The following is a 25,325-nucleotide window of genomic DNA, read 5'->3' as shown; positions in this document are numbered from 1 at the left end:
GTTGTGGCAGTTATACCTGCCCTGTCAGAAGTCAGAGGGCTGGAAGCAACAGAATTCAGCTATAAAGAACTTACCCTCAAGGAACAATGTATCTGAAAATCACTAGCGCAACCTACACTCTTAGCCTTCGTTCTCTCTTTGCTTCCTGTACGCAATACTAACTTAAGCATCAGAACGTTCCCGCCGGGAAACTCCCCGAGAGTTCTTCCTCCTTCCTCTCATTTCAGGTACATCTCAGGAGCCACGCGAGCGCTAGTTAAGAGTGACCGGATTGTGCTACATCAATATACCTTTAGGAGAATAAAAGAACACTGAGAAATGCTCGAAAAATAAGAAAAAAACGGTGGTTTGCTGGTGGATAACACGGATTGAAACCGAGAAGAAATGGAGATTTTACCACCAATAGTTTGATTAATAGAAGGAATTTGTGAGGTTGGACAGATGAATCGACTCATGGGTCACCGTTGTGTTCTACAATAACAACCATGTTCGAATAGGAGAGGGAAGAGAAGAGAGGGCGGGCAGGCAGGAGTACAATAGTAAGTGTTTGACTAGTTTGTGGGAGAGGAAATATAGGGGGTGAAGGTGATTTGATGGCATAGTTGTGGAGGTGGAGAAAGGGGTTTGGTTATTGGTGAATAAAGGAGCCGAGTTTCCTTTTTACACATTTTTTCTTTATAATTTTAAGTGTAAAAAAGTTGTATCATAAAAACATAAAGGGGGTATTCTAAGCATATGTGGGGCTAGGGACAATACACTCAAAAACCAATTAATTTTTCTAAAGGGGAGCAAACCATAAATTTTCCAAACATTAAAATGGGGTGAACTCACCATTTAGTTTTCATGCACATGTGAGGGTGATCATACAAATTGTGACATGTTCCAATCTAATTGGAAGTGCACCCTGGAACATACCAAATTGAGTGCAAGACACCCGGCACCACAGAGATAAATAAATAAATAAATAAAAGTGAAAAATGATCACGTGTATATATCAAATCACCTTCATCCATTAAAAAAACAAAATGATATAAAGTGAGAGTAATGAAACTCCAAAAAAGTGACAGTTGTTAAATCCAATTTGAGAAAAAAAAAAAAAAAAGGTGTCAATTTCAAACACATAGCAACTCATAAAAAAGCATCCATTCGTTAACTTTAGACACATGACTACCTATAAAAAATTTATCAACTCCAAAGGATGTGTGGGGCACATATTAATATTTGTAATTCAATTTCCTAAATCAAAGAAACTAATAATTGTAAAGAATTTTAAATTGCAAATTAAACACGATTTAATTACTTAAATTAAATAAGAAATTCATATTATATATAATTACCAGATAAAACGCAAATATAAAATAAAATTCTATAATTAAAAAACAAAAAAAAGATACATAGATGTAATTGTCTAGTACTTATATTAGAGGAATGCACAAAAACAAATTTATTCTAAAATTGTTTTATCTCAAAGTTGTGTTAAAGTTATAGGAATACTGGTAGAAATGGGAAAATCTTACGGAAACGGTGATGATTATAGGTTAAGGAAAAAAGGTTGACGATTCATTGGGTTCACAATCAGGATCATACCTGGAATTGGAATCAGAACCGCCATTCCAATCTTTATTGTTCTTATTTTATTCATTTGGAGTAGAAATTACAATCAACTAAAAAATTTCAATTTTGTATTAGTTTGTTTTTTATTATTTTCACCATTACTTTATTAATATTTTATGGATATATAATTGTTATTTTATTATTGCCCTATTATTATTCTTTATTATTAATTAATAATTAAAAAGTTATCATTTTATTATTAATATGTTATTGTTTTATTATCATTATCTTATTATTACTTAATAATATTTTATTATTTCACTAATATATTATTAATATTAGGGTTTTGGGTATTTTTGTCAAGAGTTCTTTAATTCTTAAGAAACTCTACAATGGGAGTCCTATTCCAAGGGAAACTTGAAATGGTAGGAGATATTCCCGATGTGCAGTTGTATTAGTGGGTAGGAGATCATTGGCTTTGTGGAAATGAATTTTATTAGAACAGAATTCGTCCATACTTCCTATTTCAATTGAAAATGGGATTCAACTTTCCTTGGTTGTGTTCGATACCATTGCCATCTCTACTTGCAAGTTGCAATATTTTTGTTTAGTGAGTACAAATTTTACGAGAAAACAGTGCTTATTTTTTGTTTGATACTAGTGCTGCCACATAGGCATTTTTGAGAAAACAACACTGTTTTGATTTATTACCACCATTGGCAGCAATGTTTTCAACATTAATCTATATTATTCAACATTTAAGATGATGCCACATCATTACACCGCTGACAATAATGCATCATTTTCTCATAAAATATTGAATTTGGAATTGGTCCAAACCATACTTTCCAGATTTTCAAGGGATGGTATGGAGTAACGTTTTTTTTTTTTTTTTTGAAAAAACAATACCAAACAAGAGAACGTAATTTGAAGCACCGCTTTCTCTAATGTGGCACCTACATGGCACCATTTTCTCAAAAAAATAGCATCAGTGCCAAACATCACCTATATTTTTTAAGATAAATGGTTATTTAGTGTGATATGATAAGATAATTTTTCAAAAAAATGTATTGACCAATATAAAATGTCGCAACTATAATTGACAATGATACCAAACACAACCCTTATTGAATTATCCATATCAGTTTGGCTATTTGGAGGGACCTCTACATGACACCACACGTTAGCTAATTCACGTCCTCATTTTTCTTTTCAACTAAAATTGTTATTGAGTATAAATACTATTGTATCTATAGCCAAAATTTTTCCTTCCCCGACGTTCTCGTCCTCTTTTAACGCGGGCTTTTGACGAGTTCGCATCTCTCTGCCCCGCTGCCTGTCGCCCCACAAACACCCCATACAAACGTGCGACTGCCACATATCCAGTCGCACGCGGTAGAGCGTTCCTGCGTGCGGGGCTAATTGGGACGGCTGTTAGATCATCCCGTTAGCTCCAAAACGTTCCCGCGTGCTAACTCCACGGTTTCCCTCCGTTGCTGATCTTTCGTGTAACGAGAAAGCTTCTCTGAAGAAGTGCCACTTTCTTAATGAATGGACACCATGGCCGATAACAGTTGTCTCTCTCGTTGGAAAGAAACCGTGGCATATGAAAAAGCGCATCCGTCGTCCCTTCCTCTTCCCATTTTCCAACTACTTTCTTTCTTCACCTTCAGCAGCAAGCACCCTCCGGTGTTATCTCCTCTTTATATCCCTACTTCGTCCTCACTTTGTTCCTTTCATTGCCGACGTCATCATCTTCTCCGGCCACGGTCACCGGACGCAGCTCCACCCATTGACTCGATGCTACGTTCACTCTGGGGTATGTACGCTTCAGAATTTCAGGCTGATCTTATTTGATCGTACCCTTCAACTAGGGTTTTCAATTTTCAGTTTTCACTTGATTACTCACTCTCGCATCATCTCAACAAGATGACGAAGCCAACGGTAAGGATGCTAATAGGGTGCTAAATCATTGACCGTGTATGGCTGTATCGGTTTTTTACCTGTAATAAAACCATCAACGATCACTCACTCACTTCCCTCCATTTTTAGATTTTCCCATGTCTTCAGCAATCCCAGCATCCTATGCTCCTCCCATAACCAACCTCCCAAGGAAACCAACCCCGAACACAAACGTCTCTCTTTTAGTCCTCTGTAAGAACCTGCAAGAAGCCAAGCAAATCCATGCTCTTATGATCAAATCCTCTCAAATCTCTGATACCTACTCGGCTAGCCGACTGGCCGAGTTCTATGCCCTTTCCGATCATGGAAGCCTCAAATACGCCGAGAAGGTCCTCAATTCCGTCGAAGAACCATACCCTTTCATCTGGAACGCTGTCATTAGAGGAAACCTCATGAAACAAAACCCCCTCAAAGCCATTCTTCTCTACGATCAGATGTTGCGCCGGTCTGTTGAACCCGATCACTTCACCTTTACGTTTCTCCTCAAGGCTTGCACCCAATTGCCAGCGCCCGCTACTGGGAAACAGCTCCATTCTCATGTTGTCAAGTACGGGCTCGAGAATGACTCATTTATTCGAAATAAGCTGATTCATCTCTATGCAATCTCCGGGTCAATTTCAGATGCTCGCAAGATTTTCGATACAAGTACGGAGTTAGACATTGTTACCTGGAACAGCATGCTCGAAGGGTATGCAGATAACAGAGATGGTGGGTCGCTTCACCAACTCTTCGATAGAATGCCTTCTCGAGATTTAGTGTCATGGAATACGATGATTGCTTTTCATGTTCAAGTGGGTGAGTTCAGGCAGGCAATCGAGGTCTTCCGGAGAATGCAAGAAAAGGGTATTCAGCCGAACCCAGTGACACTTGTTAGTGTTTTATCTGCAGTTGCCTATCTGGGTGCACTTGCTCAAGGAAGGTGGATTCATGCCTACATAGACAAGCATGGAATTGAGCTTGACGAGAACCTCGGGTCATCACTTATTAACATGTACGCCAAGTGTGGGTGCTTAGAAGGTGCAATTCAAGCATTCCAGAAAACAAGTAATAAAAGTGTTGATACATGGAATGCAATGATCTCTGGATTGGCTGCAAATGGACAAAGCCTGAAAGCACTTGAACTCTTCTCGAAGATGGTGTCATCGGGAATTCGCCCAAATGCAATAACCTTTTCCTGTGTTTTGAATTCTTGTAGCCACGGAGGGTTAGTTGAATATGGTGTTGATTATTTCAGACAGATGAGTGAGGTTTATGGGATTGAACCTGATATTGCACATTATGGGTGCATGGTTGACCTTTTTGGCCGGGCGGGACTGTTCAATAGGATAGAGGAGACCATCAGAACTATGCCAATGAAACCCGATGCAGTTATGTGGAAGGCTTTATTGGGTGCTTGTAGAATCCACAGGAATCTTGAAATGGGGGAGCAAACAGGGCTTAAACTTATTGAACTGGCTCCTGATGATCATGCGAGCTATGTTCTGTTGTCAAATATATATGCTATGGCTGATAAATGGGACAAAGTTCATGAAGTGAGGAAATTGATGTGGAAAAGAGGAATAATAAAGTCACCTGGCAGCAGCTCAATTGAATTGGATGGAGTTGTGTACGAGTTTGTTGTTGGAGATACAGCTCATTTTCGAAAGAAAGAGATCTATAAGATGCTAGGTGAAATGGGAGAAAGATTAAAGAATGCAGGTTATGAACCAGACGCAAAACAATGTTTGCTGGATATTGACGAGGAAGAGGTGAAACAGACTTCACTAGGGCACCACAGTGAAAAATTGGCAATTGCATTTGGATTCATCAACACGAGACCGGGAACAACAATACGCGTGGTGAAAAACCTACGTGTCTGTGGCGATTGCCATTCTGCAATTAAGCTTCTCTCTAAGATTTACAACCGTGAAATTATTGTTAGGGATTCAAATAGATTTCACTATTTTAAAAATGGATCCTGTTCTTGTATGGATTATTGGTAACTACCTCTCTGGGGATCAGAGGGGCTATAGAACCCACTCATAAGCAAAGACAAACGGCTTTACGCTTGAAGACAATGGATTACAATTTACAATGGCGTTCGCCTGTATCAAGTCCCGTCCAGCCATCCGTCAGACTAATTATGTCAGCTCGTGAAGCTGCAAATGTAATCAGGAGATACGCCATGTTTCACGATGACAGGTGAATTACATGAAATAATAAAATGCAAGTACAGTATCAAAATATTACATACAACCTACAATCCTTCTCTAGCTGTTTCTATTTACCCGAAGCCGCTAATCTTTCTCCATTAGGCTGTGCAAATTGCCATCTTCTCTTCAAACAGCTAATTCCTCGTCATTTTCTCCTTATATTTTATATTCTTTAGCCTGTTTTTGTTTTCTGGAAATTGCTGCCTCCTTACTTTTTACCTCCACTTTCAACTTTTTTCATTTTCTTGATAGAATCAAGTAAAGATCCTTTCTCTTGGTTGCTTGATGTCTTGGCAAATGGATTAGTTGGACGACTAAATGGTAACTGATCAATTCCCTCCGTTTTGTTTCCAACAGCCACAGTTTTACTGGGTTCTGGCTTCTTCCTAACTCGAGATTTCTCTTCTGATTTCTCTTGATTTGAAGCAGGGGAAGGCAGTTTTGGTGGAGGTAATGAAGTTTTATTGGACTCTATCTTCTGCCCAATTTTAATCCCCTCTTCTAATTTCTCTTGCTTCGTAATCGGAGGAGAGGATAGCTTTGATTGAGGTAATGGATTAACAGGTTCTAATGCTCTATTTCTCGTGGTCATAGGTAAGGCATGTGCTTCAATATTTTTGAAGGCTGCTCCAGAGGTTGAATTTGAACTTACAGGTGCCCCCATAGTTTCCTCCAGTAACCTTTCCTGTTGGTTAAGAAAGTTAGCTAACAAAAGAAAGTATGTAGCTTTCCTGACCAAAAACAAAGGAAAAAAAAATAATGAGAAACATATATCTATATTTCTGATATAATTGGCTCTTTCTATAAATGCTTTACCACAGCATGCAGTTATTTTTTACGTTCTTTTTTTGATAATTTTTTTTTACGTTTTTTTATCACATAAATAATATCATTGCTTTCTTTAGGGAAGGGGTTGGTTACCTCAAGAATGCTGTTGAAGCGCTCTGCTAAAATTGGAAGCTTCAGGGCAGAAACAAGCTCTTTCTATAATTGCTTTAACAACCCATCTGGTATCATAATGTAACAGGTGAAGTCCCAATATATCAACCAATTTTTTTGAGGAAAAGGTAAAGTAGTATATTAACTTCCACTGAGATGAATCGTGATTAGATGGATAAACCATGTATAAAACTATGTATGTGACATGTATAGCCAGAAACTACACTTCAACTAAGGCCATTAAAACCATGGCTCCCCCCAAAAAACTAAAATCCAAATAAAATTGTACTCCAGTATAGGTCTGGGTATCAACTAAATAGTATGCTATGTTAAAAGAAGTTGGTGATGTGGAAATCCTCTAAATTGAACATTAGCCGACAGTCAAAGACTGTGCGGTGGCCACAGCTTGACACACCACCTCATCCTTCGTGCTCCTGTTCTCACTCTCCGGTTCCTCTCCTTCCAAATAACTCAACTGACCACATGAGGAACCACACTCTAAAACACCTTTCCTTTCTGTTTAGACCTACCAGCTTACAGAATTTCAACAGGTCAAACAAATTCCTTAGAAGGCACCAACAAACATTTAAGAGCTTACAGAAATGCTTGTACAAGAGACCCACAACTCTATAATGTATAAACAGGTAGAAGGTCAATTGCGAGGTTATCATTGCCAGGTTACAATAAGCATATTAATCATATTATCACAAGGTTAACTAGTCCTTATTTATTTCTATGTTAACAAATACATCATGTATTTCTTGATGAAACAGTGTCTGATAAAAACATCTTTTTCTCAGTAAAAGTTATATGCTGTTAACATGATTTGAACTCAGGTCATCCGTGTGAAACAACGTTATCCTAAAAATGCACCTTGCAGTCCTAGACTAGCAGTTGACCCCTGAAAAACAATCTCCATAATATATTACTATTAGTGTTAGATAGACAAACTATTTGCTCAGTCTTGGGACAGAATGCCAAGGTTTAAATGAAGAATCAATGATTTTCTATTAGTTGAAATTGACGGAATCCACCCCACCATTCAACTTTTTATTTGTGAATACCATTACGAGTTAACTTATAAAGGTCACCTGATCATTTGATGGAAGACAGTCAGATGCATGTGTCACAACAGCCAGCTCATCTTTGAATCCTGATGCAGTCACCACAGGTCCGTTCAGTGTGAGAACGTGTTTCTGCAATAAGTTATTTGTGAATAGCATTAGGAGTTAACATATAAAGGTCACCTGATCATTTGATGTAAGACATCAAATGCATGTGTCACAACAGTCAATCAAGTCACCGGTGAATATGAAGCTCGCGAGCCAACCATGTTCGTCTACTTAGCCAAGGTTAGAGAAGCTCTGTGCGATTTTCAGTCTTACTTCATCAGGCAATTTTCGAGGTCTGATAATGCTGAGGCTGATGTCTTGTCCCATTAGCCAGCACAAGTGACAACACCTTGAGGACCGTGTACATAGAGAATCTGTCTCAGCTTAGCATTCACAGGGGGCAGAAGAGGTCGTTCATGTTGCACAAGCAGAGCCAAATTGGATCGATCCACTTGTGATCTACCTGCTTCATGGGACCCTACCTGCAGATCGCAACGCGATTAGAAGGGTAGAGCGACAGGTAGCCAAGTATGTTATAATAGACGGACGGCTGTACCGAAAATCCTACACACTCCCCTACTTGCGCTGCTCGCGACCCTCAAAGTCGAGCTCGTTCTTCACGACACTCATGAATGCCTGTGTGGCAAACACTTGGGGGGCAGGGCTCTCGCCCAGAAAGCGCTACGATAGGTTAATATTGGCCAACGATGAAGGCATATGCGCTTGAGCTCATCAAAAGATGCGATAAGTGTAAAAGGCATGCCAACGTCCACCACCAGCTCGTTACTGACCTGAAGTATCTCACTAGCCCATGGCCCTTGGGGAATCGACATCCTTGGATCATTTCTGCCAACAATAAGACAGAGGAGATTCTTAGTGGTAGTAGTGGACTACTTCACAAAGTGGGTGGAAGTCGAACCTCTTGTGACGATCACAGCACGAAGCGTGCAAAACTTCTTTTGGAGGAGCATAATATGCTATTTCGGACTACCTCGAGTGCTTATTTCTGACAACGACAAGCAATTCGAGGACATCAAGTTTCAGAACCGGTGCAACCAGAATGGGATACAATAAAATTTTACCTCGATAGCACACCCTCAAACAAATGGTCAAGCGGAAGTCACAAACAGGGCCATCTTCCGTGGACTGAAAGCGCGCTTAGCCCGAACTAAAGGACTATGGATAGACGAACTGCCCAGTGTACTATGGGCTTATCGAACCATTGCGAAGACCACCACGGGTGAAACCCCCTTCAACCTCACCTACGGCACGGAGGCAATAATCCCAGTCGAGATCGAGGTGCCTACGTTACGCCTGGAGGCATACGACGAATACACAAACGATGACGAGTACGCACCAACCTCGACCTAGTAGAAGAGATACGAGACCTCGCATACATTCGAACCGCAGCCTACCAGTAGAGAGTGGCTTGGTATTATAACGCCAAAGTCAAGAAGCAGAACTTTTGCATTAAAGACCTGGTTCTTCGTAAAGTCATGGTGCCTAATCCCGATATTGGTAAGCTCAAACCGAATTGGGAAGAACCCTAATGAGTAAAGCAGGTGCTCGAAAAAGGTATATACGAACTCGAAAGCTTAGAATAAAAAAATTGCCTCAGGGCCCTTATTGAATTATCCATATCACTTTGGCTATTTGGTGGGACCTCTACATGACACCGCACGTTAGCTAATTCACGTCCTCATTTTTCTTTTCAACTAAAATTGTTATTGAGTATAAATACTATTGTACCTATATCCAAAATTTTTCCTTTCTCGACGTTCTCGTCCTCTTTTAACGCGGGCTTTTGACGAGTTCGCATCTCTCTGCCCCACTGCCTGTCGCCCTACAAACACTCCATACAAACGTGCGACTGCCACATATTCAGTCGCATGCGGTACGGCATTCCTGCGTGCGGGGCTAATGGGACGGCTGTTAGATCATCCCGTTAGCTCCAAAACGTTCCCGCGTGCTAACTCCACGGTTTCCCTCCGTTGCTGATCTTTCGTGTAACGAGAAAGCTTCTCTGAAGATGTGTCACTGTCTTAATGAATGGACACCATGGCCGATAACAGTTGTCTCTCTCGTTGGAAAGAAACCGTGGCATATGAAAAAGCGCATTCGTCGTCCCTTCCTCTTCCCATTTTCCAACTACTTTCTTTCTTCACCTTCAGCAGCAAGCACCCTCCGGTGTTATCTCCTCTTTATATCCCTACTTCGTCCTCACTTTGTTCCTTTCATTGCCGACGTCATCATCTTCTCCGGCCACGGTCACCGGACGCAGCTCCACCCATTGACTCGATGCTACGTTCACTCTGGGGTATGTACGCTTCAGAATTTCGGGTTAATCTTATTTGATCGTACCCTTCAACTAGGGTTTTCAATTTTCAGTTCACTTGATTACTCACTCTCGCATCATCTCAACAAGATGACGAAGCCAACGGTCAGGATGCTAATAGGTTACTAAATCATTGTCCGTGTATGGCTGTATCGGTTTTTTACCTGTAATACAACCATCAACGATCACTCACTTTTTAGATTTACCCATGTCTTCAGCAATCCCAGCTTCCTATGCTCCTCCCATAACCAACCTCCCAAGGAAACCAACCCCGAACACAAACGTCTCTCTCTTAGTCAAGAACCTGCAAGAAGCCAAGCAAATCCATGCTCTCATGATCAAATGGAGGAGCAAGCAGGGCTCAAACTTATTGAACTGGCTCCTGATGATCATGCGAGATATGTTCTGTTGTCAAATATATATGCTATGGATGATAAATGGGACAAAGTTCATAAAGTGAGAAAATTGATGTGGAAAAGAGGAATAATGAAGTCACCTGGCAGCAGCTCAATTGAATTGGATGGAGTTGTGTACGAGTTTGTTGTTGGAGATACAGCTCATTCTCGAAAAAAAGAGATCTATAAGATGCTAGGTGAAATGGGAGAAAGATCAAAGAATGAAGGTTATGAACCAGACGCAAAACAATGTTTGCTGGATATTGACGAGGAAGAGGTGAAAGACTTCCCTAGGGCACCACAGTGAAAAATTGGCACTTGCATTTGGATTCATCAACACGAGACCGGGAACAACAATACGCGTGGTGAAAAACCTACGTGTCTGTGGCGATTGCCATTCTACAATTAAGCTTCTCTCTAAGATTTACAACCGTGAAATTATAGTTAGGGATTCAAATAGATTTCACTATTTTAAAAATGGATCATGTTCTTGTATGGATTATTGGTAACTACTTCTCTGGGGATCAGAAGGGCTATATAACCCACTCATAAGCAAAGACAAACGGCTTTACGCTTGAAGACAATGGATTACAATTTACAATGGCGTTCGCCTGTGGCACGTCCCATCCAGCCATCCGTCAGACAAATTATGTCAGCTCGTGAAGCTGCAAATGTAATCAGGAGATACGCCATGTTTCACGATGACAGGTGAATTACATGAAATAATAAAATTCAATTACAATATCACCATATTACATACAACCTACAATCCTTCTCTAGCTGTTTCTATTTACCAGAAGCCGCTAATCTTTCTCCATTTGGCTGTGCAAATTGCCATCTCTTCAAACTACTATTTCCTCGTCATTTTCTCCTTATATTTAAAATTCTTTAGCCAGTTTTTGTTTTCTGGAAATTGCTGCCTCCTTACTTTTTACCTCCACTTTCAACTTTTTTTCATTTTCTTGATAGAATCAAGTAAAGATCCTTTTTCCTGGTTGCTTGATGTCTTGGCAAATGGATTAGTTGGACGATAAAATGGTAACTGATCAATACCGTCCGTTTTGTTTCCAACAGCCACAGTTTTACTGGGTTCTGGCTTCTCCCTAACTCGAGATTTCTCTTCTGATTTCTCTTGATTCGAAGCAGGGGAAGGCAGTTTTGGTGGCGGTAATGAAGTTTTATTGGACCCTATCTTCTGCCCAATTTTAATCCCCTCTTCTAATTTCTCTTGCTTCGTAATTGGAGGAGAAGATAGCTTTGATTGAGGTAATGGATTAACAGGTTCTGATGCTCTATTTCTCGTGGTCATAGGTAAGGCATGTGCTTCAATATTTTTGAAGGCTGCCCCAGAGGTTGAATTTGAAATTGCAGGTGCCCCCATAGTTTCCTTCAGTAACCTTTCCTGTTGGTTAAGAAAGTTAGATAACAAAAGAAAGTATGTAGCTTTCCTGACTAAAAACAAAGGAAAAGAAAATAATGAGAAACATATATCTATATTTCTGATATAATTGGCTCTTTCTATAAATGCCTTACCACAGCATGCAATTATTTTTTACATTCTTTTTTTGATAATTTTTTTACGTTTTTTATCACATAAATAATATCAATGCTTTCTTTTAGGGAAGGGGTTGGTTACCTCAAGAATGCTGTTGAAGCGCTCTGCTAAAATTGGAAGTTTCAGGGCAGAAACAAGCTTTATGGCACCTTTAACTGACTTCTCCAATGACAGAAGTTTCACAAGTTCAACAGCCCTCACAAGCTTATCACCTGAAATAGCAAGCACCATCAAAATACATACATAAGGATTATCAATTTATCATGTAATCTTAAATCATAATATCTCACCATTGCAGCAGGCAGCAATAAGCCTCAAGATGCATCTGTCAAGAGCTGCTTCCACATTGAAAGCTTCATCATCTAGGGAAGTAGTATCCAGACCAGCCACAACCATTTCATCTATTTTTTTCTGAATCTGCAAGGTTCAAAATGTCACTTAGATAAAAAGAGTTGCAATGACAACAAAAAAATGCCATCTTTGTCTGGCTCCCATACATGGGCATCTTGATGGATCTCAGGCCTTAAATGGACTATAAGCAAAAAATTACTTAGTTTAATTAATAATGCCTCATTAGTTATTATTTAATTAGTAACAAATACTTAATAATAATACTTATTTATTAGCTAATATCAAATAAAAATATTATTAAAAATATATTTATTAAATAAATTACTTATTATTTATTGTTATTAAATAAATGATGTTAATGGGGGCATTAACATCATTTCATCACCTCTGAAATCGGTTAGGCGCGAGACCACATCAAACGCCTCCAACATTTGAAATTTTTTTCAAATGTTAGATGTCTGAAAAGTGTTATCAAATGCCACCTTAATGTAAACTGAATACATCTAAAACAGCTGATAATTTGCATAAAAGCAAGACATTTAAAGCATGATATGAAAGAGAAATAGAATACCTGTGAGAGATACAAGTTACTCAATATAAACTCATTTTCAAGATCCATTGCTCCAAGATCAGATGATGCAAGAGGAAATGAAAGGTCTAACAGAGTAAGAACTGGTTTTGGCATCGCCTGAGAATAAGAAAAAGAATATCTGAAGCTGCAACTTAAAAACATGAAAAACAAAATAAAGCTAGTCAGGCATATTACCTGTGGGAATGAATCGGGATGTTTACAAATAATGCAAAATAACTTGCTTGCGTTCAGCCCAACCACCCAATAGTTTTCCTCTGACTTTTTCTCTTTACTAGCACTGCACAATAGATCCTAGTCATCTTAGTGATTTGCCAATGTGAGACCAGACAAGATGAGAAGGAATCCATGCAGGAATCAAATCTAAAATGCACAAAATGAAAACCAGGAACCTGAAGAGCGGAATCCAGCTGCCACCATACTGGTTGGTATATACCCTTAGCACTCCCTATGTAGAAAAAATTAGGTGCAGCAGCAAAACTTAGTTGATATGATAGTGGCATCATTTAAAATGATATAATTGTAACATCATTTAAAAATTGAAAGGAAAGGAAAATAAGCCACCACACCTTGGAGTCATAACAACTTAATTGACCTTCTTCGCTGAACCCAAACCATGTCAGACAGGAACCAGGACTGAGAGGAAGACGACCACTGTGAGGCTGCACTCCATTAGAAATGTTGAACACACTGAACTCGAGCATCTACAGATCAAAGAAATGACCATTTAACAACCCATCTGGTATCATCATGTAACAGGTGAAGTCCCAATATATCAACCAATTTTTTTGAGGAAAAGGTAAAGTAGTATATTAACTTCCACTGAGATGAATCATGATTAGATGGATAAACCATGTATAAAACTATGTATATGACATGTATAACCAGAAACTACACTTCAACTAAGGCCATTAAAACCATGGCTCCCCAAAAAAAAAAACTAAAAACCAAATAAAATTGTACTCCAGTATAGGTCTGGGTATCAACTAAATAGTATGCTATGGTAAAAAAAGCTGGTGATGTGGAAATCCTCTAAATTGAACATTAGCCGACAGTCAAAGACTGTACGATGGCCACAGCTTGACACACCACCTCATCCTTAGTGCTCCAGTTCTCAAACACTCTCCAGTTCCTCTCCTTCCAAACAACTCAACTGACCACAAGAGGAACCACACTCTAAAACACCTTTCCTTTCTGTTTAGACCTACCAGCTTACAGAATTTCAACAGGTCAAACAAATTCCTTAGAAGGCACCAACAAACATTTAAGAGCTTACAGAAATGCTTGTACAAGAGACCCACAACTCTATAATGTATAAACAGGTAGAAGGTTAATTGTGAGGTTATCATTGCCAGGTTACAATAAGCATATTAATCATATTATCACAAGGTTAACTGGTCCTTATTTATTTCTATGTTAACAAATACATCATGTATTTCTTGATGAAACAGTGTGATAAAAACATCTTTTCTCAGTAAAAGTTATATGCTGTTAAAATGATTTGAACTCAGGTCATCTGTGTGAAACAACGTTGTCCAAAAAATGCACCTTGCAGTCCTAGACTAGCAGTTGACCCCTGAAAAACAATCTCCATAATATATTACTATTAGTGTTAGATAGACAAGCTATTTGCTCAGTCTTGGGACAGAATGCCAAGGTTAAAATGAAGAACAAGACAATCAATGATTTTCTATTAGTTGAAATTGACTGAATCCACCCCACCATTCAACTTTTTATTTGTGAATACCATTAGGAGTTAACTTATAAAGGTCACCTGATCATTTGATGGAAGACAGTCAGATACATGTGTCACAACAGCCAGCTCATCTTTGAATCCTGATGCAGTCACCACCGGTCCGTTCAGGGAGAGAACGTGTTTCTGCAATAAGTTACATTACAAAAAAATCTGTTTCAACCACAAAGTTCATTATCATGATCAATTTGGAGGAGATTATCATAAACACACTAACACAGTGAAGCAAGAAGAATAGAAACAACAGAGCATCTTCTTAGAAAAAACAAAAAAAAAAAGAGAGAAAGAAAAAAGGAAACCAGTATGGATTTTTCTTTCCGTCTATTTTTATTTAACCAATCACCCCTGTCTAGTTCACAAAGTAATGGTTGTCCTTGCACTTAGCACTGCCACAGAAAAAAAGTTTAATGCATGAATAATATCTGTGCTAGCAAAATGACAAATTAGAAATTTAGAGATAGTGTACATGAATGGATCTGGGAGTGTGGTCCCTCTTGTGGTTGAACAAGTACTCAATCTGATACAATTGCTATAGGAAAAAGAAATCTTGCCCTTGTTTTGGTTCATGGGGCTACATAATGGGTTGGTGGCAGGACTTGATCCCAAGTCTCTGCTACAATCAACCAACTATCTTACTGACTGAGCCTGTTGGCACTGCCAAATTTGGGACAGTTAGCCAACTAACCAAAAGAAGTTTCCATGTTAACAGAATCCCAGGCACTGAAGGTTGTCATTTACATTGCCAACTAGGGGTTTTACTCCCGAAGGATGTACATCAGGAAGTCCAATTCCTTTTGTTTTTAGAAGTACCCTTAGAGATGGATGATGCCCATTGGAGGTGGTAAAGCAGATTAAGAATCTCCTTTTTTGTCAACATCAATCCTAGATGAATTCAATGGAATTCTATTAATTCCACAATTTTTTAGATAGAATTGCTTTTTAGCAGTCTTATGACAAGTGGTGTATACATAAAACCATTCATATAAATGAATCAATATTGGAGCTATCATAACTTTTACCGACAAGCTTATATTGCACCTTTATACAGAGGTAGCAAAAAATAGCAGCAACTAAAACCCTGCAATTTCTGGATTTCCTCTTGGTGAGTTATTATGACCATTATGTTTATGAAAGACCTGGAACTTCTCTATACACAGTTGGCTGGAAGTTCTCTTCCCACAGCAGTTTTATGGGCCGTATGGTGTGAAAGAAATAGAGAACTTTTGAAGAGAGGTGTTAGAGAACAAAAGAAGAGGTCTACAATAAGATTTTGGCGGTGCTTTCTTGGTTGGAAAATCACTCTATTCAGAAACAGACACAATTCCTTTTTTTTTTCTTATCAAGATTTTCTTCTTGTAGATGTTGTTGGCTTTGGGTTGGGTGTAATTGGGTCTGTTATCTTCCATGGTACAAAACCTCTTTGTACAGGGATTTCTCTTGTATTTGATTTTATATATTAATGAAATACCTTACCTTATACTAAAAAAAAGGTCCACAATTCAAGTGCTAGAAGAAATGGCTTTCTAGCCAACTGTGTATTTTGAAGCTACAAGCCTCCCTTCTTTTTCCTCCTGTATCTTTGGATCAAGCGGAGATAAAAACACCATCGCTTCAGAGACATCAAATAAACTTGGAATGAAAATTGACTACATGAAAAAACAAAGCTGTAGAGTTAAACTTCAAAGTCCTCTTTTGGAGACAGAAAACAGGAAATCTAATTCAAAACAAATAAAAAACACCGAATCCCCCAAGCATCCTCCAAAACCAAATCAGAAAGCTCTGGTGAGAAATCCTCAGGCAGCAACAACTCCTGTACATACTTACGTCTGAACAAAAATTTTAACTTCAAATTCATGTTTGAGAAGAGTGATGAATCCGCCATGGGAAAAAAGACAGAAAATATTGCATTATTATGTCTGAGCAAAACAAAACAAATTAAAAGACAAAGTTAACAACACTCATTTTTTGGACATTGGCATACAAAGCAATCAGAGAACTTCGAAGACCATTGTTTTATGTGAGTCCACATAAAATAAAGACCCATTAGCTCATCACTTTGCTTTGCCAAGATGAAATCAGAAGTGTTCTATATTGTAATGGAAGAAAGTGGATACAAGACAAATAGAAACACAACCACATGATGAAAGCTTAGATCAGTCTTTAATGATAATCAGTATTTTTTTTGGTTGATGACTGATCAAGGCACGGAGACAAAGTGCAGAGATAACATTTAAAAAAAGAAAGCAATCAATTCTGCTCCAACATAGAAGAGCAATCTCCACTGCCGTTTAGCCCACAACCACAGAACCAGCCCCAAGTAGATAAAAATAACAAAGGAATATCAAAGGGGAAGGAGGTAAGGGAGATAGGTGAACAAAGGAATATCGAAGTCAGAATGGGGAAGTGGCAATTGATAAATTGGTGGAAAGAGAAGTATCAGTAGGAAGGTCCCTTGATCTGTTCTACTGGGGAGGGGAAGGATTTGCTAGGATAGCTTTTGAACAATTTGAAAAAAAAAAAAGAAAGAGAAGAGAAAAAGGGAAAGAATTGAAAAGGAAAAGGGTTGGGACGAAGAAGGGAATTGGTAAGTTGGACAATTTGGAGAGAAAAGAACAGAAAGCAGTTTGAAGACAAGTCAAAGAACATTGAAGTGCACAAGTAAAATTCTTCCAGAATTTGAGCAAGTTAACAGATCAGATTTGGTGGAAAACTTCCGGGATGTCCTTGAGATTCAAGCTTGTAATGCGGATCTTTTTTGAGGTTTGATTAGTAGTTTGGTGTGTCATCTTGGCATCCATCCAGATAGTAATATTTTTTTCCTTTTAATAAAGTGTTTCTTTACTGTTCAAAAAAAGTAGATAAAAAACAGTAGTAGCCCAAGGGATTATGTGCCCCAACACATCTGTCTATAAACTTCCTCTCTAGCTAGAGCATATTAATGATACTCTGTTTTTTGCATTTTTTTTATGTTAAGCAGATTGAATGAATAATGATTGATGGTTTTGTGTGTTGGCAGTGTTGTGGCATTAACTCTTATCTGAACTGTTCCTGAACCAAGTCTACTTTAGATTCCCAAGAAAAATTCCAAAAATAATGATGCAATGAGAAAGAGACTATAGTGCACCAAACAACAACAGCAGCTAGAGTTGAAGTTCAAACATGTTAGTATCAATAAAACAGTATCACCTTCCATCACCAAGCAGAATTAATCAATCAACAATTGGAAGTCCTACAGTATTTCTAGATGTTTGCTTCATTGGAGTTGTCACTTGACACAGATGTGTCAACCAACAGCTTGTAGACCATGAAAAATGTTTCTGTTGCACCATGCTCGTATAGTCTGTAAACCAAGAAGTAAAGAACAGGCTATGTATTTTGGTGCTCAGTCTCCACCATTGCCCCTTCCTATAGAAAAGTAGAAGCAAAAGCAATGTCCTATAATGAAAAGTTACTCAAATGGGAACAAATTTGAAGTGAATATAAGATTAAAAAACATTTAAACAAATCTAATGTGTCTTTGTATAATAATCACTGTAACATTTTGAACCTCAAAACAAATTCTCAACAAACCCTATCCCTAGAGTCTAGAAAACACTCAGATTGCTCTGATTACTTTGAGCATGGCAACTTAGCAGCAAACAAGCAAAAAAAGCTAAAAAAAACAATTAAAAATTAAACTAAAAGCACTGGATCCATTAAATACAAACACATGTATGCCTTCCATCACATCCTTGCCACAGTAAGCATGCTAAATAGACAATATGCAAGGTATTGTGAAGAAGTGGAATTGTCATGGCCAGACTATGCCTTAAGCCTTAGTAGTGCAGCATTCTAACTCCACTTTGAGCAGAGAAAGCTTCAAACTCCAAAGGACTTAACCAAAGCAAGCTAAGTAATAGAAAAAAAAAACAACAACATAGAAGAGCACAAGGGAACTTGGTATCGCATTCAAGAGAGGATTACAACTTGCTTGTTTCCAAGCTTGGTTTGTGAACAGGAAGTCATCCCTATTTATAGACCTCCATGTCCTCGATGCATGGCCAGGACTGCACTACATGACATGGAAACAATTTAATGACTAATGAGAATTCTATAACATGCATAGACATTTCCAGAACATTCAATTATCTAGACTTTCAATGTAGACATCTCTTAATGGTTTTACTCTAGATTATGTCCAAACCATTCTAGACACTTTAAGAGTCTTAAAGAATACTCTAGGAACACTCCAGCATTAGTACACTATGCACAACAGATGCAAGAAAGCCTCTAAGTGGTCTGGTTAGGCTTGCAGTGCATGGTCAAAATGCATGTAATGTTCCCTTTAAAACAGATGACTAGGATGCTCCAAAAACCCTACAAGTATTTTCATTAACTAATTTTAGAGCAACTTTATAGCAACAAGCTTCCTCCTTTGTAATTTACAGGGGTTTTTCCCCTGCTTTGTACATCTTCCCATGTACCTCTTTTTTTATTAATGAATCTTGGTTAATTTTTCTCAAAAAAAAAAATCATTAACTAATTAGAAACCTTCACACCAATTGGATATAGGAAAAAAATGTATATCTAATTACAAATGATGATGTTTATGGATCCTGACACAAGGAAAGCTTCAGAAGCAGTATTTTCCCTCTGTTGGATAAGAAGCAACCACTGCTGCCCAAACAAAAACAGGACTTACTCTGTAGACCATTATAGGTGAAAGAAATCTACAACTCATCAACTCATAATGATGCCCTGTCTTAAGTTCAGATTCTTCTTACACAAGCAAAATAAAGGTGTTTTGGCAAGTTATGTAAATGAGTGAAGCATCTTTAATCATCACCCCGATGTAATGTTTTTGCCAACAGTCAATTTAGCACCTTAAATACCTTCTCAATCCTTTCCTTGCAACTAAACTTAAAGCAGCAAGGGGCTATCTGGTGCATAATATTCAATCCATGTAGTCAAAGCATCACCTAGGAAATTGCCTATGCATTTTGGAGGCCCGTCATCTAGGCAACCAACCAGGTGAGTAGAATAGAAGGTAAGAAACTAATGCCCCCTTTACATACAACAATATGAGTACGTGTAACCCATTTTGGTTGATAGGAATATAAATGGAGATAAAAATTAGGGTTCTTAATCCTTGAATTTGTATAGTTGGGACAAGGCTTTTTCTGATTTGGATCCTTGTGTGTATGCTTGTTTTCTTTTGAACCAGGACGGTTATTGTAAAATCTTGTCATTATTATTGAATATTAAATGCAAGTAGCTATTTCATCATTTATTGATTTAAATTGTAGTTCCATAGTTTACAATTGATATGAAATGCCATAATACTTGCGTGGTTATATACATGCATTAAAAATATGCAGTACTTATTTATTCATTTTTCTGTCACTTGGGCATCAGCTCACCTTGCTAGGTCAAAGCAGTGTCCCAAAATGCGCTGGAGACATACGCTGGGGGGGGGGGGGGGGGGGTTATTAGTTTTGGCGAAAGGAATGTCTTACTAATTGGCCATAATCTAATTTTCTTTTGGTTGAATATCTAAAAATACTACAAAAGTGACAGTTTCATTGTCATAACGAAATGCTTTTTTCTATAAATAATTGTCATGACCAAATGTTAAAACCAAAAACATAAAACCATACAGCTTTAGGTTAAATAAGGCCATCATCCAGTGCTGGTCCTAGACATCTAGGGTCTTGGGAGGTTGGACTGGATATGGCCCTAACAATTGGCATTTTTTCACAAAAAGTGACTGCTCTCAGACTTGAACCTACACTATAATGCTTGTCAGCACAAAACCCTTACACCAAGCAATGGCCCTGAGATAAAGGGTCAAATGTGTATTAAAAATAATAGGATGGACTGAAGAAGGAATTGGATTAAGACATCTAAGATTCATATGTACTATATGATGAAGACAAACATCTTGTAACTTTATTTGGTGATACTGGCTATACTTTGAAAAAGTAAAGATACTCCTTTTCAGGTCAAAACTAGTCCTCACAGTTCATGATGGCACTTGGATACAAAATAAGCCCGGTATTTAATTAAATGTTTGAACTGATATTTGCTAGTAGCTACAGAATGAACTCATTCATAACATCATCGTCTGATCCTTGTCCCAACTATATGGAATTGGCTATGCAAATTTTGTTTCGCCATTCTGTTCTATTTAGTGCCATGTCCATTGTTAAATTATGGGCACTTAAATCATTTCTTATTACTTCCAACCAAGTCCTTTTCGATATGCCCCCATCTCTTCTTCTCCCTTCAACTAGTAACAGATCACTTTTCTCTAACAGGTGTTGTATATAGTCTTCTTTGCACATGATCAAACCATCTCAATCTACTTTTTCTCATTTTATCACCTATTGGAGCTACTCCTAAGATCCTTTATATGACTTCATTTTTAACCATGTCACTCCTAGTTTCACCACTCATCCATCCAAGCATTCACATTTCTAGTTTACCACTCAGCCATAACAGCATCCAAAAGGGCTTTAGAGGTATATTGTGCCCGTAAACAAGAAAACAGTAGTATAAGAAAAAAAAACAACTTAAGCAATTAGAGTAATATATTGAATTTCTGAAAGGCAAGATAATCATTGAATGCACCACTGATGGTGGGTTTAAGGGCATTACACACCCAGTAATGTGTTAAAAGAAAGACAACAGATTTTCCTTTAAAGAATCATCACTCAAACATCAAAACAGGAATAAAAGAAAAGGGAAAAAAATGCAGGGAACAACTTATGCAAATAAAATTTAATAAGAAATTGACAAAAGGTGCGACTAAAGTTCCTCTGGAAGTGTCTTAGAACAAAGACCAAGAATTTTATAATGAAAAGGTACATCCGAAAATGAGAAAATGCATAATGTCATAATCACCCAATAGAGCTGCAATGAATGGCTAAATAGGGTGGAAGAAAAATTTAACACCATAAAAAAGTCAATAAAGGCCACATCACAAACCTGTAAGCCACCTTCAGTGAAGATGCGAAGAAAATTAAGACTTGTAATGGCAGCTACCCAACCAGTACCTAAGGCCACAGCCTTCACTTCCTCTGCTTCAAATCGCATGGACCACTAAGTTCAAAAAATTTATTCAAACTCAGTTTATGTTGAATATTATCAAGAGGAATCAATCAAAACAATCAGCTATGTGTGCTTAGGCGCAATGGCATTACTGTGTTAATGTACAAAACATGCAAAAATGTAAACATTAATCAGGAAACCTCTGAAGAGAAAATGAAGAAGCAAACCTCACTGTTATTTGCCCAGCTACCGAATGGACGATACATGAGAGTGCTCATGTTCTTTTCACCCTTGCATGGATTCGCAAAAACACTTCCACTCTCATTCAATGAAGCCATTGTGAAACCAAAATAATCAGTCATTGAAGGAACTCTTGGGCCTCTCCCAGTGTCATGAAAATCTACCTATACCACATGGACATTCAGGACACTTAGCATAAAACATAAGACAAAATAAAGCAGCTTTGAACAAAGCACAGACAACAAAATTCTTCACTAGCCTGGGCTACAATGAACATGTGTAGAATGCATGCGCCTGCTTATGGGAATTATCTCCAAAGTTTTGGAGATGAAGTAGAAGGAATTTCCATATATAGTAAAGTCTTGAAATCCCATCTCTTCATTATGGAAAAAGCTTCATGAAGTCCACTAAACATTGTAAACTCTTCATAGCCCAGTGGGGGTGGTGATCCTAATGAAGTTTACTGTAAAAGACTGCTATAAGGCCTTTCAATTTCTAGATCAATGTTTTAAACAGTCTGTGGGGCCCATGCTTTAAGGTTCATCCTTAAGCAATGCTTAACGAAAAATGTCCAGAGGCTTAACCTTGAGGCACACCTGCAAGTATAAGTACTAATCTTACCTGGATATGGCAAGGACATGGCTCGAGACAGTGAAATGAAAGTTACAATAACAATGAAGTACCCAACATGACCCAACACCCTTGTAAAGGAACCCAAGTACAAGCATATGCCTCAGTCCTTAAGATGCCTTGTGTCAAAAACATGTGCTTCATATATTAATAGAAGTAATGTTCTTATAACGAGGCTGATTTAAAGACTTTCTAAAATTTCCACTTATGCTTATGATATCTTTAAATAGATCAAATACATTCTTCTTAAATAAAATTATCTGCCTGTGCGTAGTTCTGTAACTTTTCTTAGTTCATCTTATAATTCACCCATTAAAAGATTCTAAGAACATGGATCATGTCTCCACTCTCCACCTCTTTGAACGCTTTTGTAAATAGACATTTTGAGCATATCAACATTGAGAAGTGAATCTTCCAATACATTCTAGGCATCATGAATGGTCATAGAGACATTAAATAATCAAAATATATACTTCCTGGGTCAAGTAGTAGGCTACTGTTGATGCTCAAGTATAAATTTATGGAGGTCAATCACTTAAGATACTATAAATGCAGTGTGCAAAGATCGAGTAAATAAAGAACAATGATCCATGGAAGTTTAACTTTTTTTCCTTCTAACTAACAAAGGAGATTGCACGATGAGAAGAAAGGTACAGTATCATCTAATTACCTCTATGTGAGAATACCCTTCATTTTCCATTGTGGTTATACTTCCAAGCATATTATAGCATAGGAAGCGCCGCTTCTCGACCTGCACAGGTGTGGAGCCTGGCTGAAAAGCCTCCTGCATTTTTGGCCTTGCAGAAGATATTCCACTAAATCCCTTAATATTATCCTCTAGACATTTTTTATGACTGTGAGCTCTTTTATGTGATTCAATCTTAGGTGGCGAGGCCACTTGATCACCATTGTCTATGTCCTCATCTTCAAGTATGGACTGCTTCCTCAATCTTTTCCTGCTAACTGGTTCAGACTCACCAAGACTACCCTCACTGGCATCACTTAAACTACCTGAAACACTAAGCTCTTGTTCATCTTCATCAAACAAAAGGAGTCCATTGCTGTTCATTGCATGTAAATTCGGAGCACCATCCGTAGGAGATTTCATTGACAAAGGAACAGCGGGTTCCAACATTCCATATTTCCGCATGTCATCAATAACAGCCAAAGCATTGTTATTTGGCTTCCATGCCATACAACACACCTTATCATCAAACTTTTGTCTATCAATGTCCTCCCTGCGATCAACATCCCAGATCAAGACCTGCCTATCCAAACCAGAAGTAGCAATATATTTTCCATTGGGTGACCATGTCAAGAAACAAATTGATTGCCCATGGTCACCTCTCAATGTAAACAACTTTTCAGCTGTATCTCTGTCATACATAACAACATCATTTTTTAAACCTGGAACAGCTAAGATATCACCATCAGGGCTCCAGCTCAGCATGTTTAACACAGAAGTCTCTGAATCTAAATCAGGAGCTACTCCTTTAAGTGTATGTAGTATTTTCCCGGAAGATAGCTCCCAGAATATAACAGTCCCCATAGAGTCAACCGATGCTAAGTACTCGCTGATGGGATCAAAGGCTAAACCAGTAACAGGTCCTTTATGTCCCTTGAGAACCCTTGCAATTGAACCATCAATGGTGTTAATTAATTTAATTCCTTCATCATCCCCAGCAGCAGCTAGCATGCTACCTGATTTGTTAAAAGCAAGGGCTCGGATCGGCAATGTGAACCTGGTTATATTGGTCTGAAACTCTCCACCTGACCAAAATATAATAAATGAAAGACCACAAGGGCACAAAACACAAGAGTGATGTTAATTTTTCTCTAAGCACTAGAGAGATGTTAATTGAACATGAAGATTCATAACATTTTTTGATAGATACGAAAATTCACATTTCTGAAGATGCTCGCCATCAGTAGCTTAGGCCAGTTTTTAACAATTTAAGGGAGTTTCTAGAAAATGTCATGCGGCACATACTGCTGACATACAATTAACTAACAACCAAGATAGGATGGGAGTCCTCCAATGGACACATAGCCAGCATTGTATGTAAGACTTATGATATTCCTTTGATGAGTTTTTTATCAACTGCCGGTTTCTAAATAAACTATCAAAAGCTCTAATTTCCGAAACAAATCCAAGAAAATTAAAACCACAAAGAGGACTTACGCATACTGGACTAATAGTAGACCGAGAACCACGGCAGTACCTGGAAATTTGTACAGCTTAACAGAATGATCGATGGAACCAGAAGCCAGACATGTAGAATTGGGACTGAGAGCCAACGCAGTAACACCATCCTTGTGATGACGAAGAATCTTCGGGGGCTTGGAAGGCTGAGAGAGGTCATGGATGGAGATGGACGAATCCGAAGCGGAAGCAGTGACGAGATGCTGAGCTTTAAGATCCCATAGAATAGAACAGAACGAGCTGACGCCATTACTGTTGTGAGTTTCCTTGAGCTTCACCGTTCTAACTTTCATGGCGGCTTCTCCTTCAAGTTCCTGGTTTTTTCCCTCGAGTTCATCTCTTCTGGTGTTTCTCTTATAGGACTAAGGATTAGGGTTTTTGTTTTGGCGGGAACACGATTCGTTTTTCGCGGGAGTTCGCGGGACAAGTAAAGAAACGAACCCCAGCACCAACGATGGTACGATACCATGATACCCTTGCGGCCTT

At 38.3% G+C, this 25,325-nt stretch overlaps 1 protein-coding gene, 2 long non-coding RNA genes, 1 other non-coding gene and 1 pseudogene across 7 annotated transcripts; 3 read left to right on the top strand and 2 right to left on the bottom strand.

The window, feature by feature from the left end:
* The first annotated feature begins 3,614 nt into the window (after positions 1–3,614).
* On the top strand, positions 3,615–5,751 carry LOC148854612 (pentatricopeptide repeat-containing protein At5g48910 pseudogene; annotated as a pseudogene). Its single transcript, XR_016112952.1, has one exon. The product of XR_016112952.1 is annotated as a pentatricopeptide repeat-containing protein At5g48910 pseudogene (transcript).
* On the bottom strand, positions 4,828–25,282 carry LOC148854608 (transducin family protein / WD-40 repeat family protein). Of its 3 annotated transcripts, none has more exons than XM_088984768.1 (13): positions 24,859–25,282; positions 23,307–24,406; positions 21,994–22,170; positions 21,704–21,817; positions 14,759–14,863; positions 13,554–13,688; positions 13,377–13,432; positions 13,162–13,264; positions 12,967–13,083; positions 12,335–12,461; positions 12,126–12,256; positions 11,486–11,891; positions 4,828–6,131 (listed from the first exon to the last, which is right to left on the bottom strand). In XM_088984768.1, the coding sequence occupies exons 1-13, from the start codon at positions 25,130–25,132 to the stop codon at positions 5,917–5,919; spliced, it is 3,060 nt and encodes a 1,019-aa protein (XP_088840894.1). In that variant the 5' UTR covers positions 25,133–25,282; the 3' UTR covers positions 4,828–5,916. The 3 variants fall into 3 exon arrangements, 2 of the variants coding, with proteins under 2 accessions (XP_088840894.1, XP_088840893.1); XR_016112951.1 differs by lacking the exon at positions 11,486–11,891 and adding an exon at positions 6,630–6,715 and having other exon boundaries at positions 5,899–6,393; XM_088984767.1 differs by lacking the exon at positions 11,486–11,891 and having other exon boundaries at positions 4,828–6,393.
* LOC148854611 (uncharacterized) lies at positions 6,040–6,499 on the top strand. The gene is made up of 2 exons (XR_016112953.1): positions 6,040–6,158; positions 6,303–6,499. It is a non-coding gene; the product is annotated as an uncharacterized LOC148854611 (long non-coding RNA).
* On the top strand, positions 9,811–12,536 carry LOC148854610 (uncharacterized). The gene is made up of 2 exons (XR_016112955.1): positions 9,811–11,197; positions 12,110–12,536. It is a non-coding gene; the product is annotated as an uncharacterized LOC148854610 (long non-coding RNA).
* LOC148854609 (small nucleolar RNA R160) lies at positions 16,721–16,798 on the bottom strand. Its single transcript, XR_016095367.1, has one exon. It is a non-coding gene; the product is annotated as a small nucleolar RNA R160 (small nucleolar RNA).
* Positions 25,283–25,325: the final 43 nt, after the last annotated feature.

This window comes from Nelumbo lutea, chromosome 4 (genome assembly GCF_056320005.1).
Source record: "Nelumbo lutea isolate HS-2025 chromosome 4, American lotus-T2T, whole genome shotgun sequence".
In the NCBI taxonomy this organism is placed as follows: domain Eukaryota; kingdom Viridiplantae; phylum Streptophyta; class Magnoliopsida; order Proteales; family Nelumbonaceae; genus Nelumbo; species Nelumbo lutea.
This window is presented reverse-complemented; position numbering and strand designations above follow the sequence as displayed.

Excerpts from the sequence above, each read along its gene's own strand:
- LOC148854608 (XM_088984768.1), bottom strand. The coding sequence starts at position 25,132 with ATGAAAGTTAGAACGGTGAAGCTCAAGGAAACTCACAACAGTAATGGC. Across the intron at positions 13,433-13,553 it reads TAAGTTGTTATGACTCCAAG|GGAGTGCTAAGGGTATATAC; the intron begins GTGTGGTGGCTT and ends TTTTCTACATAG. Across the intron at positions 12,257-12,334 it reads TATTGCTGCCTGCTGCAATG|GTGATAAGCTTGTGAGGGCT; the intron begins GTGAGATATTAT and ends TTGCTATTTCAG.